The sequence below is a fragment of the Symphodus melops genome (genome assembly GCF_947650265.1).
Source record: "Symphodus melops genome assembly, chromosome: 2".
Taxonomy (NCBI): domain Eukaryota; kingdom Metazoa; phylum Chordata; class Actinopteri; order Labriformes; family Labridae; genus Symphodus; species Symphodus melops.
Window position 1 is genome coordinate 7871454 of NC_136692.1, and position 21538 is coordinate 7892991.

At 38.6% G+C, this 21538-nt stretch overlaps 1 protein-coding gene across 3 annotated transcripts; it reads left to right on the forward strand.

Annotated features, from left to right (window-relative positions):
* The first annotated feature begins 2665 nt into the window (after positions 1-2665).
* On the forward strand, positions 2666-21454 carry acsl1a (acyl-CoA synthetase long chain family member 1a). Of its 3 annotated transcripts, none has more exons than XM_079337024.1 (21): positions 2666-2777; positions 11981-12193; positions 12945-13059; positions 13153-13217; positions 13299-13400; positions 14182-14281; positions 14372-14547; positions 14882-14914; positions 15029-15080; positions 15173-15246; positions 16300-16377; positions 17353-17487; positions 17869-18003; positions 18299-18394; positions 18482-18554; positions 18662-18750; positions 18961-19077; positions 19186-19329; positions 19431-19532; positions 19613-19684; positions 20228-21454. In XM_079337024.1, exons 2-21 carry the CDS (start codon positions 11999-12001, stop codon positions 20366-20368), a joined length of 2094 nt encoding a protein of 697 aa, XP_079193150.1. In that variant the 5' UTR covers positions 2666-2777; positions 11981-11998; the 3' UTR covers positions 20369-21454. The 3 variants fall into 3 exon arrangements, with proteins under 3 accessions (XP_079193150.1, XP_079193148.1, XP_079193149.1); XM_079337022.1 differs by lacking the exon at positions 16300-16377 and adding an exon at positions 16440-16517; XM_079337023.1 differs by lacking the exons at positions 2666-2777; positions 16300-16377 and adding exons at positions 9179-9274; positions 16440-16517.
* The last annotated feature ends 84 nt before the right edge of the window (positions 21455-21538 follow it).

Below are 21538 nucleotides of genomic sequence, written 5' to 3' on the forward strand. Positions count from 1 at the left end.
CCCTCAATAAAGCAAAAACTGCACATTTCAGGGTGGCCTTTTATTGTGGACAGTCTAAGGTACACCTATGCACTAATCATGGTGTCTGATGAGCATCTTGATGTGGCACACCTGTGAGGTGGGATGGATTGTCTCAGCAAAGCAAAAGTGCTCACTATCACACATTTAGACAGATTTATGAACAATGTTTGAGAGAAATGGTAATATTGTGTATCTGGAATGAATTTTAGATCTTTGAGTCCATCTCATGACAAATGGGAGCAAAAACAAAAGTGTTGCGTTTATATTTTTGTTGAGTATATTAACAATATAAACAGAGTACAGGTTAAGTTAAAAAGTTAAAAAGTGAGGTAGTGACAAGAAACATATATGAAACACAGACACATAGAACATATACATTATATGAATACAAGTGCATCAAGTGACAACAAGACACCAAGAATATAACAGTCCTAAAAACCATCAATCAACCATATATATATATATATATATATATCATTCATCAGTGCCATTGTTAGAGTTCAGACGTTTGTTGGCCAAAGTGATGAAATGTTTCTTTGGTAATCAGTATCTCCTGCCTGAGGGCAGAAGCTCAAAATCATAGAAAAGGGACCAAATTTTAGTCAAACTGACATGTTAATATGCATTTTAATAGTTCACTTTTAGTCAGACTAACATAAAAAGTTGCCTTTTTGTTTTAACGGTTTGTAATGTACGTACTGACTGTAGGAGGTCATAAGTTGTGGCTCTTCATTAAGAAGTAAGCCATTTACAAACTAACAGCTCAATAGAGGAAATCTCGTGACATTGTAATAATACCCTAAGTGATTCAATATTCATACAGTAACACTGGTTTGTGTGAGTGTAAACTTTCTTACATTTCTTTTACATTACAATTTCAAATAAAAACCTTAAGTTCCAAGTAGAGCTATTGTTTTTGCATGTTGGCCCACACTGACATGTTTTACATGCACAGATGGTGTTTCATGGGTTGGGTTCTTGCATCTAGGTCATGTTCAGTCTAGCGGTCTGATTGGCTAAAGTGGTATGTGTTATTGTCTTTAATGGTTACATTGGCAAAGAAAGAAGAACACATCGATTTCAATATGCCCTGATGGATAACATCTAAAAATACATCTATTAAAAAAAATAATAATAAAATAAAAAAAAATGTTTTTCTCACTAAAAATGTTACACGTTGTTCAAAATAAGGACATTACATTTGTCAAACAGTGGATTTATTCTGAACATGACGTTTGAATGATTGAAAGGATAGAATAAAAAATTGGTGTATGAAATGAAGCCAAAATGGAGTGGAATAAAACAGGTGAAATATTTAAGATGGGAAGATATATAAATTATAATGGTACACTTAAAAAATGTATACAAAGAGAAGGTGGTTCAAAATCTAATGATGTAAAATGCCCAAAGGGTAAACGTTTGTTAAGATTAAGCAGCTGCTCTAACTTGTTCAAGGAGTCAGAATAAGAAAAAACAGTCTTTCCACATTCTGATGTGACTTGAGGCGCGTGTCTGATTAACGTTGACTGAAAAATGACTAAACACTGAAGAAGTTCTCAACCCTCTTCCTACAGAACATTGGAAAGTGTAATTTGTTTCAGTAGATTTTCCCCAAATCTAAAAGATTATTGATGTTAATGTTAAATGCCCATTTCTCATCCATCCCACATCAATATGTGTGATAACAAATTGTTATCACCTCATATACTGCAGGCATCTTTTTAATGTCTACATTTGAGAGCACAGTCTATCGAACTTGAATTCCTTGTGTGTAAACCTGTCCAATAAACGGATTCTTATTCTGATCTATCTCTCAGCTCTCTGAATCTAAACCAGTGAGAAAGACTGTATATACAGTATGTGATTAGGGACCACACACCATTTCTTATTATTAATAAATTTGTTAGTTCACTGGTATACCAAGAGTTTGCTCTGTTTTTGACCCTGTGTTTGTTTTAACATTGCATGAGAGTAAGGTCTTGGAGAAATGATCCAAAACCAAATCAGTATTGCACATTCTAGATGCAAATATCACAATAAAAAAGATCTTCATGTCTTTAAATGTAACTTTCTGGTCCAGTCCACAATGATTACTAATTGCACCCCCCCCCCCCCCCCCCCCTCTTGTTTTATACTCCTATCAGTACATTGGTTCACAAAATGTATTTTCATACAGTATTGACAGTATGACATCTCTCAGAGTTCATGAGCAATTTCATTTTATATTCTTACAATATACCTTCAATACTTTTGCATAGACATATTACAGGACTTTCACTTGTTACAGAGTTGATTAATATTGAGACTTTGCTACTTTTGCTAAATAAATACATATCTTAGTCGTTTTTTCCCTTCCCTTTTCCCTTTGATCTGTCTTTTTTCTCTCCCCTTTTGATATTGCTTTACGCAGAGATAGGTCTGGGATTAATAATCTTAGAGTTTTTGCTTTGTTTGTCATTATTTAGGTGTACTGATTTAGTTTTTATTATCAACTCTTTTTTTCCACGCATTTATGCTCATTCAATGATTAGGATAGGTTTTTAAATATGACTACAACCTATATTATTACAACCCTAATTGACATCATTGATTAGCCAATTACAACAGGCCTTACATACGTTTGGTGAAGCAACACGTGTGTCGGCCTCTGATTGGCTGGTGAGGCAAGCAGCTGAACAAAGCGTAGTGCGCTGCTGCTGCTGTTGGTTCAAGAATCAGGTCTGGAAAAAAATCTCCGGATCTGTCGCTGCTCACAGGTTAGTGAAACCATACCCACCTATGACCACAAGTAAACAATCGTCCATTAACGTTGACTACCTTCTGCATTAATAATTTTTTAAAGGATGACGTGTTATAACGAACCCTCAGGAAAAAAAGAGGGGCTGTTCTTAATTTATTGTTGCTTTTGATGACCATAGTCTAGCCGCGTTGATGTCTTTTCTTCACATCTCATCTTCATTTCCGTGTGTCTGCTAATCGACTGTGTGTTCAGCCTGTAACCTGGGACATCGTGTTCATTCCTAATAATCAGTCGTTTTCGGTGCTGGGAAGGATTGTTTGTATGATTTGTTGTGATCCTCTGACTAAAACCAAAAAAAGATATGGACACGTAGCAACAGGGCTGATACGTGTGTGTGTCAGAATACAGATTGTTTTGAAACATTTCGCTCTATTTAAACTTCTTCCCGTCCTCCACTCAGATTGTTTGTTAGTAAAATGAGATTACAAGGAGTGGGAAAGAGGAACAATGCGACCATTATGTTGCGCATGTCGTGGCATCCGAGCCATACCAACTTGTTTGAGCGGCATACGTCTGACCTGCTCACCTCGAACTAGGCGGTTACTAGGAGACGACATAGGATTCATGCAGATCCGGATACAGTGCAATATTATGTTGCATACTTTTCACACTTGTTTGAGCTGAAAAGGACATCATTGCAATCTTAAAGTTTAGATTTAAGTCTATGTGACTGACACGTTATCATTGCGAGGTATTACAATAGGCCTATGTTTTGAATTCTTATGCAGATAGCACAACCAGAAATTTCCTGTTTGATTGATGAGGATTCCTTAAAGTAGCGTTTTAAGCAATTATAATCAACATATGTAGGCTACTCACATTTGTAGGTTATAAAAATGACAATTACCAATATCCTCAAATTAGGATACAACCAGCTAGGGCCTATACATTTCCAGCTTTTTGCATAACAGACCTCGGATCCATTCATTCTCTGTTTGTTTCTTGTTTTGTCTTTTCAACTTTCCTGGCATGGCTTATCAACATGTAGGTTCCTGTCCCATCCTTTTACCCTTCACCAGTGCTTCAAAATGCCGTTGATATCACAGTGGAGCATGCAAACAAAGCTAGATCATTTGGTGATGAGAGATCCTTTGGCCTACTTTCTATCTGTGCTTAGTTAATGTCTTATCAAGAAGGAATGTCAAACAAACTTCATTGATCAAAAGTATGAAACACTTGTTTAAACGTGTATACTTTAGAGTGACAGTTGTTGTTTTCATGGAAGTGGGAATGTCGTTTATTTCCTGTCGAACCAGAAACAAGCAGACGCAAAGAGACACTCAGTTAGTGATGTGTTCAGATATTTTTTGTGATTATGAACAAGGGGAGGAGCCCCAACCCTCTCCAAAATGAAGTAAGGGTTACGAAGCAAATAGTGACCAAACTTTTACATTTGCCAGCATATCTGGATAGATTTTTATTGTTGCCAGCATCGATGAATGAAAACCTTCAGGTGTGTGCTGAATAATGGTCCTCTAAAAGAAAGGGCTTTCAGTGTTTCCCCTACCATTATATTAGGATGAAAAGTAGACTGCTGTGTAAATATCTGTTTTTTTTTAAACGAGCAGCGACCAAAGCTGCAGACTTTTTGGACCATTTCCATGAAAACGAAATGTTCCGATGTTTACTTTAATGTGCAATTCAAATAGTTTATATTGACGGCTGTCATTAAAAGATACATGAAACACGAACACCATGAGGGTTTGTGTCGGTGTCTGACTGCACCAAAAAAAAAAAGAAGGGAAAAAAAAAGCTTCCTCCTCTGACAGGAATCTGTGGAATGCTGTTTGAGTGGGAGTCATTTTTTCCTCTTAAAAACGCTAGGTAGGTAATGTCCTTAAATTCATGCTGTGCATTCCCAAGGGCAGCTACACTACAGGCATGGAACTGTCATAAAGCACCCGTGCCCACCCAGTCATTGAGTACAGGACAAGCTTTCATTATGGCAAACAGAGGAGACACTTTGGTGTTTATAATGGAGGAGTCATCACACGAGAACGCCTCTATCAGCCGATCTGCCTGTTTTGAGTTTGTTAGCATGCAAGGAGGGACTGTGCTCGCTGATGTTTATAGTAAAGAACACCTTCTTCTAGGCGGGGTCCTTTTCATGGCTGGGATGTCAGCTCAGGAAAAAAAAGTTATACTGCCGACTGTTTGTGTTGTTACCTAAATGTAAGGGAAGCATGTGAAGCAGCAAGTTGAATATCTGGCTGAAAAAGCTAGCCTTCAAACGAGGCTTGTGCTAACTGTTAATGGGTTAATAAATATCTATGATTGCAGGAATGGTTATAGGTGGTTATCCCTATGTTGATGTCAAGGTTAAAATGTATATCTTTACAGAACAGATACTACAAAAATAAACAGACAGGTTTTGCCTTGAGATTAGCACTAAATATTTCAGTCCTCCATTTCAAGAAGGGAGAGTAAGCTGTTTTGATCCAGAGGGAAAGTTAGTCAATTTTTCTGTGTCAAAAGGAATCGAAACAAAACTTTGGTCAGTTAAAGAATCCAACGTTCACCTTTCAGTGTAATATATACCTTCAGACTGAACTTGACGTGTGTGGAGTTATGAAATGACAGTACGACCTGCATTGTAGAGTTTGTACTTCCCGGTGTTGGTGGCTGTGGAAGGGTGCATGACCTTTGTTCCACTTCACAAATCCCATCCTCCACCCTCTCTTGCCATGTGACTGGGGTGTGCGGTTTCATCAGGGGGGTCAGGACCTGCAGACTGGAGCGTGGTTGTCTTGTGCAAGGTTAGTCTTGGTGTCCCAAACCAGTGGTGAATGTCACCAGAGGAGGATGGACAGGATGGCAGATGAAGACATGTGAACTAAAACGTGTGGCAAAGCAGCAGAAACCATGCTGTATAAATTTTATTGACTTGTTGCTGCGTGTCATTGAGCACATGTGCGTTGAGAGGGTTTAGGTTGTCTCTTCCTGCTCATGCTGTTACAACTTGCCTTCAGGGTGTTACTCATTCCCAGCTCTGATCAACTGAACATGGTCTAAATCTTGCTTTGGAGTGTCCTCGTATTGTGTCCCTGTAAATCGACATATAAGTGGTTTTCTACAACAGTATAATGACTTGTCCTTCTATAAACACTATTTTCCCTCAAGGTTGGTTGCACTGTAAGTAAAGTATTGAATAATTAACAAGATATTGGAAGTTGGCCTGATGCCACAACAGGAAGTCATTAAAAGGTGATTTTCAAACATCAACTTTAAGCAGATTAATATTGAACCCCTGTTTATGCTCATATTTGACTTCATATCAGCAAGTTCATCAAGTTCAAAGATACACATTTGAGGAATCGGAAAGTTTAGACTACAGCAGCTTGTTGTGTTGCAATGTGTCTGGTTTTTTTCCTCTCACCCGCTTCATCACAGTGGACTTAAAAAGTTTAGTTTCTGATTGAAAAAAAACCAGCATTGAATTAGACACGGCTGATTTAACATTTAACAACAAAAACTTTTAAAATAATACTATATTTATTTGAGCCTGAACGTCCAAATATTCAGTTTATAGTAATTTTTATACCTCATACTTCAATGATTGATTTGTTTATTTCGAAACAACAGTAAAATAAGATTTAAAAAAACCCCGACAGAATAGTCGTGAGATTTGATGATTGTTGTGCAAAATCTCAGACAACAACATTACATTTCCTCCTCCATATGAGGAAGTACAGTGTTAAACTCATGCATGAATTGAACACACTGTAGCCCACGTTGGATACACCTACTGATACTTGTTTACCTTCCATTCTATAACCTAAAGCCAAAATACTTTGGACGATTAACGCCTAGCAAAGACTATTATTACTTGCTAAGCCTGTATTATGTTAGCTTAAACTTAACTTCAACAGCTTTGTTATGGTGCAGTTTCTTTCTAAGCCGAATTAAGAATCATTTGAAAAAAAAACTGCCTCTGGCTGACTCTATCTTAATGTTTACATTATTTTGAATGAAAGTCTGGTTGTGTCTCGATAGAGGTGGGAGGAAAAAGGTAGATAGTTTTTTTTTTGGCTAACCACTCACTCCCTGCTAAGTGCTAAGAGCTCTGGTAACTCAGTAAATTGCGAAATGGAGTCTCTCAGATGATTGGTGTATATCCTGAAGTATGTTCTCAAAAAAAGACTTTTAATCTATGGATCAATGAATCCAGAATAGTTTTGGACCATGACAGCAAGAATCGAAATCAAACAAGGGACACCAAAAGATTCCTAGCATCAGTTCTGGGTGACATGCTACATGAATGAAGCCTTGTGACTTGTGATCATCTTTTATAGTTGATGATAGCGTACAACATAGAAGACAGAAATACAAAGTTAAAATAACGGCATTGTTCTTGTATTAAAGGAGCTTTTCAGATCTAATAATAATGAGAAGAAGGAGTTAGAAATCAAGCTGTTGCAGATATGATGTGCTACTTTGCCTTAAATTAAGGTAACTGACAATGCTAACAAATGTACACTACAAAGAAACTCATCTAGTTTCTTTTCTTGTTTAGTTTAGGTTGGTATACAGTATGAATCATTGTAACGTCTCTTATTTTAGCCCAGGAAATCATCTAATTGACCAAACACTGTTCAAGCTGAGTCACACATTGTGTAGGCAGATTTGTGTAGCAGCTAAGAAAAGCCTGTCTCTGAGATTTGAAAGGGACTATCATGTCAAAATAAGATTAAGTACAGTTTGTTTCAAGTCTCCATGTGTTAATCCTCGAGTGATAAGATGGCTATAATGAGCTTAAACAGTTTGACCTGTGGTTAAGGACCAGAGCTGACTAACTGCATGCTATCATGCTGCTTTTGGTTTTCAAATGTGTCACTTTTCTTGACATAAAGAGGAAGTGTGACTGAACAACCACGTGGTTTCCTTTCTGGTACAGTTTCTGGTACAGTGTCTGCTGTCAAACTCTAGGCTCTGTAATATGTCGAATGACCAAGCTGACCTCCCTCCCCTCTCCCCCAATTTTTTTCCCCCACTGTCTTGTGTGTGCCTGAGTGTGGGGTGACTGGCGAGCTGGCTCTGCCATTGGCCTGTCATTCTCACAGGCCAAGTATGGAGAGTGGGGGAGGAGGTGGAGGGTTTGTTCGAGTACCTTTCGCCTCCAAAAACCCCTCAGTCAGGCAGGACCCTGTGACATGTGCCTGCTGTTGGCCATCTGACGTAAAAACTCACACTATTGAGACACACAGTCATAGCTGAGAGCTGCAACTCAACCTTTACTCCATGAGCACTTGATGAAATCGTCTCTTGCCGCAACATTAAGTCAATTTTGAAAGCGATGTAGAAATAATGGGCCAATTTTCTGACCGTCAATGCAAGAGTGATGAAGAATGTAAACGTTTGTGGCAGCTTTTGAGTTGCTGTTTCTATAAAACACAAAGCTAAATGTTTCTAAAATTGTAAGGAACTTTGTCTATAAGATGGTAGATTCCTCGGATGATGGGTGGAAAAATAAAGTTCAACCAGTGTTGATATCACGAGGCGTGAGTTTTAACGTAAAGTGAAAGTGTGATTAAATAAAATCCAGAAATGACATAATCTAAAAGTGAAATACAGATAATATACCCAATATAGTTATGTCATATGATGTTGAACATAATGGGGAGCAATAGTGGAATTCATCATTTGCACTCAGTACTATGATTCAGCATCGTCCTCGTGTTTGTCACACATTTATTAGCATTTTTCTACAGTCACAGCTGATTACACCAAAGTTTCTCCCAGGCTCTCTGTCTCTTTCTCTGTCTTTTTTTTTTTTTTAGCAGATCACTACTGCAGGAGAAAAGTATGCATGAGCAGTATATATGTGCAAACCTATGTAACGCCTCAAAGTTGTTGAAATGTTGGACGCTGCATGCTCAGGTGTGTTTAGCTCTGAAATATATAAGCATAAAGAAAGCGGGACTTGGTCAACATAGCTGTCATGTTATACACAGATGTTATTTGGCGTGTTGATTAGTTGAATCTGTTTGAAAGCACTGTCTTTATGCGACGTAGGATGAGATGCTGCTCGTCCAGTCTTGATCACACATGACTGAAAGATGTTCAAACTACTCAGATTAGAGCCCACTTTATTCCAGGTCATATAACTTTGATTTAATTTTTTTTTTTTTAAACAGACATGAACACACCTGACAGCCAGTTGTTGCAATCCGGAACCAAAAAAAAAAACCCTCATGACAGCAGATAACCTCTGGGGTTTTAAATGTACCTGCTGGTTGAACTGTGCTCCAGTGAGTGACTGGCTCTGCCTCGCACGTCTGTGTTTCTGTTTGGAGGGGCGTGTTTCTGCTATTCATAGTGGTGAGAACCTCAGAGGTCTATTAGAGGTCAGTGTGAGTCCCTCTAATAGCAGCTGCAGGAGCACAGGGCCTTCAGACAACTACACCTCTCCGCCTCTCCGTCTTTACTTTTTTTTCATATACACACTTTGGAACTGTGAGTACAAAGATTTGTCTTAACTTGTGACTAACCAATGCCAAAACATTTCTCTGTGTCTTAGAGTTTTTCTTTTTTCCTGAAGCCAACACAGAAGTGATTATCTTGTCTGTAGTAGTGGCTTATAGAAACACCTGGAAGACTTTCGGACCAGGTTTTTTGGACGTTTTTTTTTTTTTTTTTTTCATTCTTCAGATTTCATTATTTGAAGGTGAGATCAGGCCTGAATGAATGTTCGTGTCTGTATTGTTTGTGAAAAATCGTACGGTTTCATTGGTCTTCTGTTGATCTTTCAGCTCACTTAAGAGTGACTGCATCTATCTTGTCATTAACTGTCAGTTTACAAGCTAATAACCTGTTCAGCATCCCTCTACAATACTTTGTCCCAGTTGGCTCTGGTCCCATTAGTCATGGGCTCGACGTTAATAATAGAAGTAGGTGAGAAGTCAGTTGTTACTACTGCGTTGGTTGATCATTTGTTCATTATCTAATGAGTTGTACATTGTCATTCGTGTCACTTGTTCATCTCATAAAAATGTTTACATTAACATTGAGTTGATGATTTTCAATATGTAGTCAGATTGCCATATTGTATGTCTTAAAAGGCCAGAAAGCATCACTTCCCTTTAGAAACGAGAAGTGTATCTCCCTTTGTGTCTGTGGTCGTGTCCTTATATCACCGTGGAGACTGGAGTCAAATTTCCTTCCTGTGTCTTAGTGTCCAAGTGCACAGCTGCTGAATAGGATAGCACATCTTCCTTTTGTGTAAAGCATTTGTTGAAGCGCAGAACAAACACCGACACACCTCCAAGACGTGCAGAAATGTATTTTCAAACTGTTAAAATGTCCGAGGTTAGTTGTTGCAATAAATCTGAATATTTAGTGGAATAGGATTTCTAACATTAAGAGCCCTCAAAGAAAGCCCATTATCAGCTTTATGGTTATGGACTCATTCAGATGTCGAGTTTACCTATGAGAGCTCTAAATGGTGCCCTCAAAGTTTACAATTGTTATCTCTTTTCTGACGGTCCACAGTGCCCACAGATTTCTAACTGTCATATCAAAATGAAGATTTGTGTTATTGTACAAGAATAAAGCTGAAAACATTCTTGGATTTCTATTGAAGAATGACACAACGAGTAGATCTTTATGGCTGCTTTTAGGAGGCTCTCTGTAACTTTAAGACTTTTTGTGTAGCGGAAGGAACATTTGTGAGATTAAAACCTCTCATCCTGTCTTTAAAATGAGCGACTACTTTAATGCTCATCATCTCTGAACCACAGGCAGCACACTGATTCAGTGATTGGGTTTCGGACTGTTTTTCCAGTTTGTGTTATTATTTGTACCAGACAGAGCTGTCTTATAAAAGTTCAGGTAGTGTTTTTATATAAAAGTAAGCATTATGCTTTATAATGTAAGACTGTATCTGTTCTGATTAGTAGGGGCAGAAATGAAAGTCATTATTTTTTTCTTGATTCAAATATTTTTGACAACTAGATGCTTAAAGTTTAGAAATGAGTGGCCTCATGATAAAGCCGTAGCTTAACGTTCCATTATGGCGAGGCACCTGTTAAATGTTTGGGCTCAGAAAATACAGCAATACGGTACTGCGGCTTTAAAATGATCCTACGTAGCTCAGCTAATGGCATCCTAAACTGTTGTGACTTGTTTTCCAAAAGTCTGGAAAATGAGCCTGAGGCATGAGCAGGGCAGCAGGTGATTATTTGATTGGCATGTAGAACCTGACAGCAGAGAGGCGGGCGGGTCAGTCGAGTGCTGAACGGCGCTGATGTGATTGCCATGTCAGTCATGGTCTTGTGATCGGTTGCTCTTAAATTCTTTTCAATTCTTTTGTCTGATAGTGGGGACATTTTGAAATGGGAAAAAAAAAAAAAAGCTATCATACATTTGGCCTCTTCTGCAGTTATCGATCGTAAAGAGGGCGAATTGGCGGCACAAACACGGTAGTTTTATCATACTTAAGGCGACACTGAGGCTGAAATGGTTTTATTTGTCTTTTTCTTCCAGAGTGTTATTAGATGAGTTTAAAAAATGACATCACCATTTGAGCTGTTTGCTTAAAACAGAATCACAAGAAATGAAACCTGTCTAAAGCCTAATAATTAGTCAATACTATAAAAAAAAGAGAAAACGGAGCATAAGGAACCTGGAAAGAGAAAGTTCTTTTTAAACTTTTAGTTGATGAAAGCTTTTTCTTGATTATGGACAGTGATAATCCATTAGTCAGTTTTGTAACAGACTCAAGGATTAATCACAGCTCCACTTTATATTCCCTCCTTTCATCCATCTCTCTTATTCATAGTTTGATTGGCAAGTAGACCTTAGAAAGACTTTCTGACGAGGAAAGTCATAAGGAGAGCATGTTTTTTAAATACAGAACGTCATATTGTGTTGCTTGTTTCCAATACTTCATGGGTTTGAGAGCATCTTGACACGGACTCTGAATGAATGAGACCTTTTATTCTTCACATTAATGGCAGCTCCCGTGTTGCTGCGTAATGCCCTGAAATAAGAGGCCCATTGATAAAAAGATACAATGACTACATCCTGCTGCATCACCACATCCTTAAGGAGGAAAGTGGGAACAGCGTTAATGATAGTTTATGAAATATAACTCTGACTCTGGGATCTGAGCAAAATCATGCTGAAAATATAAAAAGGGTTTCTGTTTGCATCCCTCTGCAGGGTCAGTGTAAAACCACAATGCAGACTCAGGAAGTCCTGAGACAGCTGCGGATGCCCGAGCTGGATGATCTTCGGCAGTATATCCGCAGCTTACCCACCAACGCTCTCATGGGCATGGGAGCCTTGGCTGCCATCACCACATACTGGTTTGCCACCCAGCCGAAAGCACTTAAACCGCCATGTGACCTTGATCTGCAGTCAGTAGAAATGCCAGTAAGTGACTTCTTTTCCCTCAGAACACATGGTAATATCAGATGTCCCGGATGAATCTCTGCAATGGGGATCTATACGACAGTCTGTCTGTTTTGGACAAACGACTGAAACGTGATGCAACTGCTGGAACACAAAAAGGAAACTGGTCAGCAGAGCTCATTCGGCAGGAATGTTAACTGGAATCCTCTCAAGTCTCTCCAGTCCACGCAGATTCTGGGAAAGTTCTTAGAAATACTGCAAAAGCTTTCCCTTTCGTCACATTATGGGAAGCAAAAGGTCATTTTCAGTAATAGTGAAAGTTAATTTAAGACAGTTCCTTATGGCTGTGCTTAAAACGTTTCTTCCATCATTCCAGTAGGAATTTCTAACAAGGGATATTTTACAATGGTACAATGGCCTTAGAAAATAGACAAAAGTTATACTTAATGGAAATCCTGACTTTCTACAGCAAAAGATTTGAAAGTACGTCAGAGAATTCAAAGCGGATAATGTCTGTTTTGTAGATTTCTCAATTGGGTTGAAAACTCCTTCAAATAAATATATGGAGTTTCCAGGGGGGAGAACAAGATATAATGTTTTTTCATCAATAAGGTATTTTATCATCTCTGTTTACATTATTCTGGTCTTCCAACTTATGTAACTCTCTTGTCTAAGAAGCTTGAACATCCTTTCTAATTCATGGCCTGCTGCATCACATATGACAGGGAATCAAAGTAGGGCTTGTCTTAATTTTTTTTTTATTTTTTTGAAGGGAGGAGAACGTGCAAGGAGGTCAGCACTAAATGACAGCAACGAGTTAATGGCGTACTTCTACAGCGACGCACGTACGATATACGAGGTGTTCCTCCGAGGGCTCAGGGTATCAAGTAAGAGCATCTTTTATATCAGCTCAATATGAGACTCCCTGATTTCTGACAACTGTTCCCTTATTAATTGTGAACTTTACTTTGATTTTGCAGATGATGGACCTTGTTTAGGGTCGAGGAAGCCCAACCAGCCGTACGAGTGGCAGTCCTATAGCGAGGTAGGATGAGCTGAAAGTCTTTTTGCCAACTATATAAGAAGAGACAAGAACAAAAAAAAAAAAAATCTTTGTTTTGCACAGGTGGCAAACAGAGCGGAGAACATCGGTTCTGCTCTCCTTCAAAGAGGACACTCTCACACCGGAGACAAATACATCGGTATCTTTTCCCAGAACAGACCAGAGGTATGAAAAATGTCCTTACAGATTTGTTCGCGCTAGTTTGTTAAAATCCCCAACTGTTGTTTTGTAATGTGGTTTAATCCCTCCAGTGTGAAATCTTGACAGAGGCTCTGCAAGAACTCATTCACTGGGACCTAATGTCAAATTGTCAATATATTAACCAACACGGTTAGCCTCTTATCCTTAATTATTTAAAAAAAGTTCACAAAAGCTTTAGCCCATCAAAGCATAGTAGCACTAACCAATCAAAGCACAGCTTGGCAGGGTCAACCTGTCTCTGCTTTTATGAACCAGCACCTTTAAGTCTTGTTCCCAGAGGGTGTGTGAGTGCTTGGTGCTGTCACACTGTCAATTAATCAAGTGCATGATGGCTATGGTGTTGACAACCCCAATTAAGTTGCATAGTTTTGAGTGAGTGTGCCTTTTTGCCGACTTTCCTTTGGGACTCACCCAGAGTTCATTGTGAATTTTTAAACATGAAGGATGTTTTGGTCCAGCCTCTACAATAGTTATATGTATGAAGTAGTATACAACAAACTCCTAAATATACAGAAAGTAGAGCCTGGACGTGACAATAAAAATAACACCAATAAGTGTCAACATGTATTTTATCACCTTGATTATTTTTTAGTTTTTAGTTTTAAACCTTCTCAAGCGCTCCCACACTCGCACACTGTCAGACCTCACGCATGATTTCATTTGATATTGTTTGACTCAAATAAGGATTTCATAGGTGCTCGGTGTCATTTTTTAAAATTTCTTCTTCCTGTGTTTTGTTTCTCAGTGGACCATATCTGAGCTGGCCTGCTACACATACTCCATGGTGGCAGTTCCATTGTACGACACCCTCGGCACAGAAGCCATCGGCTACGTTCTTGACAAAGGTACTTCAGAAAGGACCCTTCATATGATACGTTTTGATGGAAGGAACAGATATTGAAACAAACTGATCTGGTTCTGTCTGGTTTCTTCAGCTTCAATCGCAACCGTGATCTGTGACATACCCGACAAAGCACAAATGATTCTGGACTGTGTCGACGGAAAGGGACGAACGGTGAAGACGATTGTGCTCATTGAGGAGTTCGACAGTGACCTTGTGACCCGTGGAAAGGAGAATGGCATCGAGATCCTGAGTCTGAAGGAGTTTGAGGTGATATTTTAATGTTATTATATATATATTTTTTTTATTTAACCAGGAAAAAAAAAACCTGTCCAGTCCAAGACGGGCAGCAGCACAATGAACAGTATTTGAGAAAAACAACGAGCAGCCATACATCATCACAAACCTCATAATCTCCTCATCTTTAATAAAAAAGTTTTGTCCACCCTCCTACATCAAACGTTTCTATTTGCAGTACACTGTCGTTTAGCCATGCTCTGACAGAACCAAATGGAAATACGGCCCTGATGTGCTGTTTGTGAAATGCATGATTATCATCAGCCCTTTCCGGAGATCTCATTTTAGGTGCTGTTTATTTTTCCAGGCTTTCGGTGAAGCACACCATCACGAACCAGTGGTGAGTAGGAACAATTCATTTGATTACATGGGGAGAGTATAATTTAATACAAAGCGTCCTGCACGATTGCTATTTAGTCTCATGCGTCAGTATAGATCTGTGATCTCGTTACAGCCTCCTGAACCAGAGGACCTCGCACTTGTCTGCTTTACATCAGGAACCACAGGTAGTAACACTGCCTGCGATACCTTGAACCTTTTACTAATGTTGTTTTATTTAACCTTGTGTATAAGCCTGACCATCATTTTCCCTTCTCAGGAAATCCAAAAGGTGCAATGCTTACTCACGGGAATGTCATCTCCAACACTGCAGCTTTCATTAAAATAACAGAGGTAAACAAACACAATAGCCACACTTCAAAGAAATGAATCCTAACGTCAATGATGTTTAATCATCTAGTTCTGATGCTACTCCCCCTTGTTGTAGGTTGGAGGGTTTTTCTCTGCTTTACTCACCAACTCTCTCTTGGCGGTGTCCTCTGACTGTACAGCTGCATGTGTACAGTACATGATTTTTCTTTTTTAAGTGAATGCACATCATCTTATTCACTCTTAAATTATTCCCCTGATAATAAGCAACCGTCTTTTTTTCTTTTTTCTCTACCATGATCTTGCTGCTCATATTTGGGCCACATTTGATACTGTCCACATTTCTTTAATTATTCAGGGAGCAAAAAAAACCCCCAAATCTTCCACCTATTTATTGAATCTAAACATCTGCAACTATCCAGCAACTATAAGGAGGTAAATGATGGGACTCTTTATCTAAATACAGCTGTAATTGTGGCCTGCATTGTTGTGTTAGCAGGCTAATGTTAGCACGCTTTGGTTAACTCAAAGCTTCACACACCTAAATTGACACAACCATGATCTAAAGACACTCAAATAAGCAGTGAGGAGGCTGTGTTCATCTTCCTTTCTCTAGTTCCTGACTAAAACAACTTTATATGCAAGGCTATCCCGCCCATGTTAGACATGCTCCGACAACAGTACAGCTGTCGGGACTCACGCTTCTCACTCACTATACCTAATTTATGCTGTATTATGTGTCAAATTTTGCAGCTTCTTTCTTTAAAGAGCATGTTTAAATTTGCCATTTTATTCCTGTTATGATAATGAAAGAGATTAAAATTGCAGATACATATAAGAAAGTCCTATTTTTTTTATTGTTTGGACCGTTTTGGATCAAGTAAAAAGGAAACTTCAGTTGGAGCTGTTCGGTGGACTTTCTGTTTGTCGGGTCCTGTCTGATCCTTTTTGACCTCCTCTATATTCCCTGTCCTACTTCACTCTGTACCTCCCCCTCTATTTGTTTCTGTTCCTCCTCCTCCTCCTCCGCCCCCTCCTCCTCCTCTTCCCCCTTCTTGCCCGTTTGGTGTTGTCCAGGCCACACTGGAGCCAAGCACTAAAGATGTGCTCATCTCCTACCTCCCTTTGGCCCACATGTTTGAGAGGGTGGTGGAGGTACAGTACACTACGCTTGACCTGCAAACATGCACGTGTTTTGATGTGTGTGTCCTCTGCAGGTACACTGCATGCTGGACCTCCATGACATTCATGTATCCTATCTCCCCCTAGCTCACATGTTTGAGAGGGTTGTACAGGTATGTGTTGGACTTATTTTACTATGTCATTTTAGGTGGAGTTAAATGATTCTCAGGAAGTGTGCCAGACTATTATCCAAGGTCATTTGATCTTGTAATGTGTTTTTTCGCCTCTCTCTCTTTTTTTAAGCTACTGTTTAAAGTTGTTTTTTTCTTCTTAGAAATACAAATAGCACCAGCTTCATTTTTTTTATAATTGACCTTTTATAGTTTAACTTTGTCAGTTGGGTTTAGAGGTGGGAATTAAATACTTTTGATATACAAATGTGTCCCTGGAGCTCAGTCTCTTAACTAAGTTTACACCTAATGGATTCAAGATTCATCATACTGTTCACTTGGTCTTAGAACTGATTTTTTAAATATATTTATGTAACTGTTTTAACTGCCTTTCTTAAAACCAAATGTAGTGAAGTTAATTTAAGTAACAGGTTTATTGTCCAAAAGATAAGGTACCTGAAATAGTCCTATATTTTAATGATTGTTGTGGTTGTGGTACAGAAACTTAAAGTGAGGTATTATATTGGCACATGTGCCAAACATGATAAGTTACACAACACCATTTGCAACTTTAAAGAAAATGGCTATTTAAATAAAACTAAAGCATGCTTGAGTCAACCTAATGTCCTTAATAGCAGTTTAATAATGTGATCTTGGATTTACAAATGTTTAAACACTAAGCAGCATGATCAGTAACGTTCTCCAAGTGCAAAAAATAACAGCAGTGGGCTTTAATAGCAAATGTGAAGCCATAGTTAAAAAAAGTGGTGATCAAACACTGCCCCCTTGTGGGTGACAGTAAACTTACAGTAGGACTAAGCAGCTCTCTTCTCATCAGGGTGTCATTCTCATTCATGGGGCTCGAATCGGATATTTCCAAGGAGACATTCGACTTCTGATGGATGATTTGAAAACGCTGCAGCCGACAGTTTTCCCCGTGGTCCCACGCCTCCTCAACCGCATGTTTGATAAGGTCAGACTACGTTTTTTTTTTGTTTTTTTTAAAGTGTATCTTGTGTTTATGTAAGTATCTACTAATGTCATAGCTATTAAGTGAGCCTTCTCTTTTATCTACTTGTTTTCTTCAGCACATTTGTTCTGAAGTTATTCTGTATTGCAAGTATAAAGAGCTCTGTGTCTGTATGTAATGTGTTTTATAAAATTACTCAAATATTTGCTCATTTGTCCATCTGAAACATAACCTTTGATATTAATCTGAGTCTCTATGGCAAAAGCTCATGCATATACAGTGTGTGTGTATGTGTGTGTATATGTGTATATATATACATATATATATATATATATATATATATATATAATTTTTTTTATATTTTTTTGCCTTAATCCTCCACAGGTGTTCAGTCAAGCGAACACACCACTGAAGAAATGGCTGCTTGATTTTGCCTTCAGGAGAAAGGAAGCAGACCTTAAAGGTGGTGTGGTCAGGAGAGATAGTATGTGGGACACACTGATCTTCAAAAAAGTCCAGGTGAACACAGCCATTTAAATGCTGTTCTGTAACCTTTATTAACCTCTCGCGTTAGCTTAAAAAACTGCAACTGAACCTGATATTCAGAGATTAATCATATTGGGCATAAAAAAGTTCAAGTTTGTAGTTTTAGATTCTCTGTTTGTACTCATTATTTGATATCATTAACAACACAAAACCTCCTTATTTTTGAAGTTGAGTAAACACCAGTCACTGGTGACAGGATTATTATAGTCACCAGTGTATTTCAGTTTCCTGTTTTTGAGTCTTACTTCGTTTATTTCACATCTTGCAGGCGAGTTTGGGCGGTCGTGTCAGACTCATGATCACAGGAGCAGCACCAGTTTCTCCTACCATCCTGACATTTTTACGAGCTGCACTGGGCTGTCAGGTGAGCCATGTGTACACCCCATCTCACCCAACAATAACTGATTTGCTTCCTTAATGAATGTGGCTAAAAACCTGCTTTGCACTTCAGTTTTATGAAGGCTACGGTCAGACTGAATGTACAGCTGGCTGCTCCATGTCAGTGCCTGGGGACTGGACTGCAGGTATAGTCTACGACCCCTACTACATGTTGCTTTTAGTGTATGTATAAAAATCAACTCTGTCTTTGGAGGATAAAAAAAAAAACCATAACATGATCTTGTGTCTGCAGGTCACGTTGGACCTCCTCTGCCATGCAATGCTATCAAACTGGTGGACGTGGCAGAAATGAATTATTTGGCAGCCAATGGAGAAGGAGAAGTGAGCAGTGTTGCTTCAGTTTCCATCGAACACATGCAGTGAATTGACTTGCTTGGCATTTGTCAAGATATATTTGAGCAATGCTGAAAGGAGGATTCCAGTTTTAAACTCATTCTTAGAACAAGACAACAGCTGATGATTGTGGGGCATGGATGTTTGTACAGTGGTGTATTGTAGTGTATATTCAAATGCATCATCTTTTCTCTCTAGATATGTGTCAAAGGACCAAATGTTTTCAAGGGATACCTGAAGGATCCAGAGAAAACAGCAGAGGCGATCGACCAGGATGGGTGGCTGCACACAGGAGACATCGGGAAGTGGCTTCCTGTAAGCGGAGCTGGCTGAAGGATACTATTGATCTTTTTTATATGTCCACTGTGCTCGTATTAATTGCTGCTTAACTTGAAGTTATTTTTCTCTCCTGTTTTGTTGCAGAATGGTACTTTGAAGATCACCGACAGAAAGAAGCACATTTTCAAGCTGGCACAAGGGGAATACATCGCCCCTGAGAAAATTGAAACCGTCTATAGCCTGAGTGATCCTGTGGCTCAGATATTTGTTCATGGTGACAGTTTACAGGTACGTCTGTCATTAAAAAGATATTCAGGCCGGTTTCATTGTCTGTTGGTTCTTGTTGATGAACCAGCTGATGATTTTGTTATCCATGTTGTGATTGTCAGGCTTGCCTGGTGGGGATTGTGGTACCTGATCCAGACTTTTTACCACTTTGGGTCAAGAAAAAAGGGATTGAAGGATCCTACTCTGAACTGTGCAAAAACCAGGTGAGGTGTTTAAATATCTGCAGTAAAAACCACACAGCACAACGTGCAGTGTATGCTGACATATTTCTGATCGTTTGTAGGATGTGAAGAATGCCATACTGGAGGACCTTCTGAGGTTGGGAAAAGAAGCCGGACTCAAGTCCTTTGAGCAGGTGATCATTGATACGTTTGCCTTCAAAAAAATCTTGATTCCAAAATTCTGCAAAATTCAGTCTGATCATCTCAGTCCAGTAAATATCCCAGTTTAGTTGTCAGAAATAATTTGAATGTTTTTTTTTTTTTTGTGAAAAGATGAAGAATCCCATTTGTGTCACTGATTGACTTACACCATTTTTTGATACTATATTAAGGTCCTATGTGCCTGCTTTCTGCCCCCTTGTGGACTATTTGTGCATTACATGTATCTGGTTGTACTCAAGTTTCTCAGCTATCAAAGCTCAAATATCAAAGTTTTATTTTATAATTTTTAACTTAATGTTTCATTTCTTTGTAGCATTACATTTGAGATTTTATAGAGATTTATATAGATTTAGGTGAAAAGCCGTTTTAAAAGAAATCTATTTTTTTTTGTTTAAGTCATTGTGAAATGTTTGGCCACTTTATGATCACATGAGAAAGTCAAACTTACAAAATCAATCAATCATCTGTGAGCTATAAACTGACATGTTTTTCCTCTGCTCTTCTCTTCTCTGCAGGTGAGAGATATTGTGTTGCATAACGAATTGTTTTCCATCCAGAACGGCCTGCTGACACCCACTCTGAAGGCGAAGAGGGCGGAGCTTCGGAGCCGCTTCAGAGAGATGATTGATAAACTTTATGCCAACATTAAGATGTAAACCGGAAATGAGGACCGCTATTTAGAAAGAGACAATCATTTAGAGCACACAGGCCGAAGTGAGAAGCAGAGGGATTTCCTGCAATTATTTGGCCAGAGGATACGGGAGGGGAGAGGTTGCTTGTTACTAAATGGATAATGACCCATATTTGAAGTATGTATTTCCTGATTCATATAGAAATTGTGCCACTATATTTTTTCCTGCTAGCACTGACTCATTGATTGAAAATCATGTCATCTTTATAACCAGTCTAAATTATTCAAGGCAGCAACTAAAGAATAAAAAGTTGTGCCTAAACTGCCTTAACCCTGAGTATGACTGATCACTCCAGTCAGAAAGTCAAAAACATTGCTTGAAGATTTTATTCTTGGTTGCTGCAAAGACAAATCCTATAAGCCTGCTTTGACAAATAGGAGTATTTATATACCAGACTATTTAATGTTTTGGCCATGTATTTAAGTTGATATTTAATGTAACAATTGAACCTGTACATAGTGTATCTGCTTAAAGAAAAGTCTATTTGTATGCAAAGTATTGTGCCCATTCCCATGTTTATAAGTGCTGAGGGACTGATCAACCCGTTTGGGTGCACAATTCAAGTGATATCTTTATTCTTGTTGCTTGACGGACTGTTTGGTGCCTTTTTCTTGGTTGTCTGTTTTCTTTGGACACTGCATGAAGAATATTGAATGTTACGCTTGAAGCAGGTCTGACAACTTTAAGTTTCCCATTTCAGTGCCACAGTGTTTGCAGGTGAAAGCTGCACATTGTCATTTCGACACGAGTAGTCAGGGTAAATGTATATTGGAACAATGGCTTACGTGAAGTATTTCAAGATTTTTCCATTTCACATAAACTTTTCACGGAGGGTCCTTGAAATATCTCACGGTAAATGACGCAACATTTCGGACGTTTTTTGTTGTAAATGTAGATGTTTTGAGTGAATAATAAACATCAGAAACAGCTCGTGTCAGCACTTTGACATTTCAATCAATACCTTGTTTTTTTTAAGTTCTTATATGAAAAGACGAGTACAGTACCTTTATTTGTCTACTGTATCAAATAAAACATGAAAAACAAAACTGATGTGACGTCTGGTATTCTCATTAGGAAACGTCTTCTGATGGACCTCTCAAAGGTCATCTGTGAAAATGTCATGTTTTTGTAGTT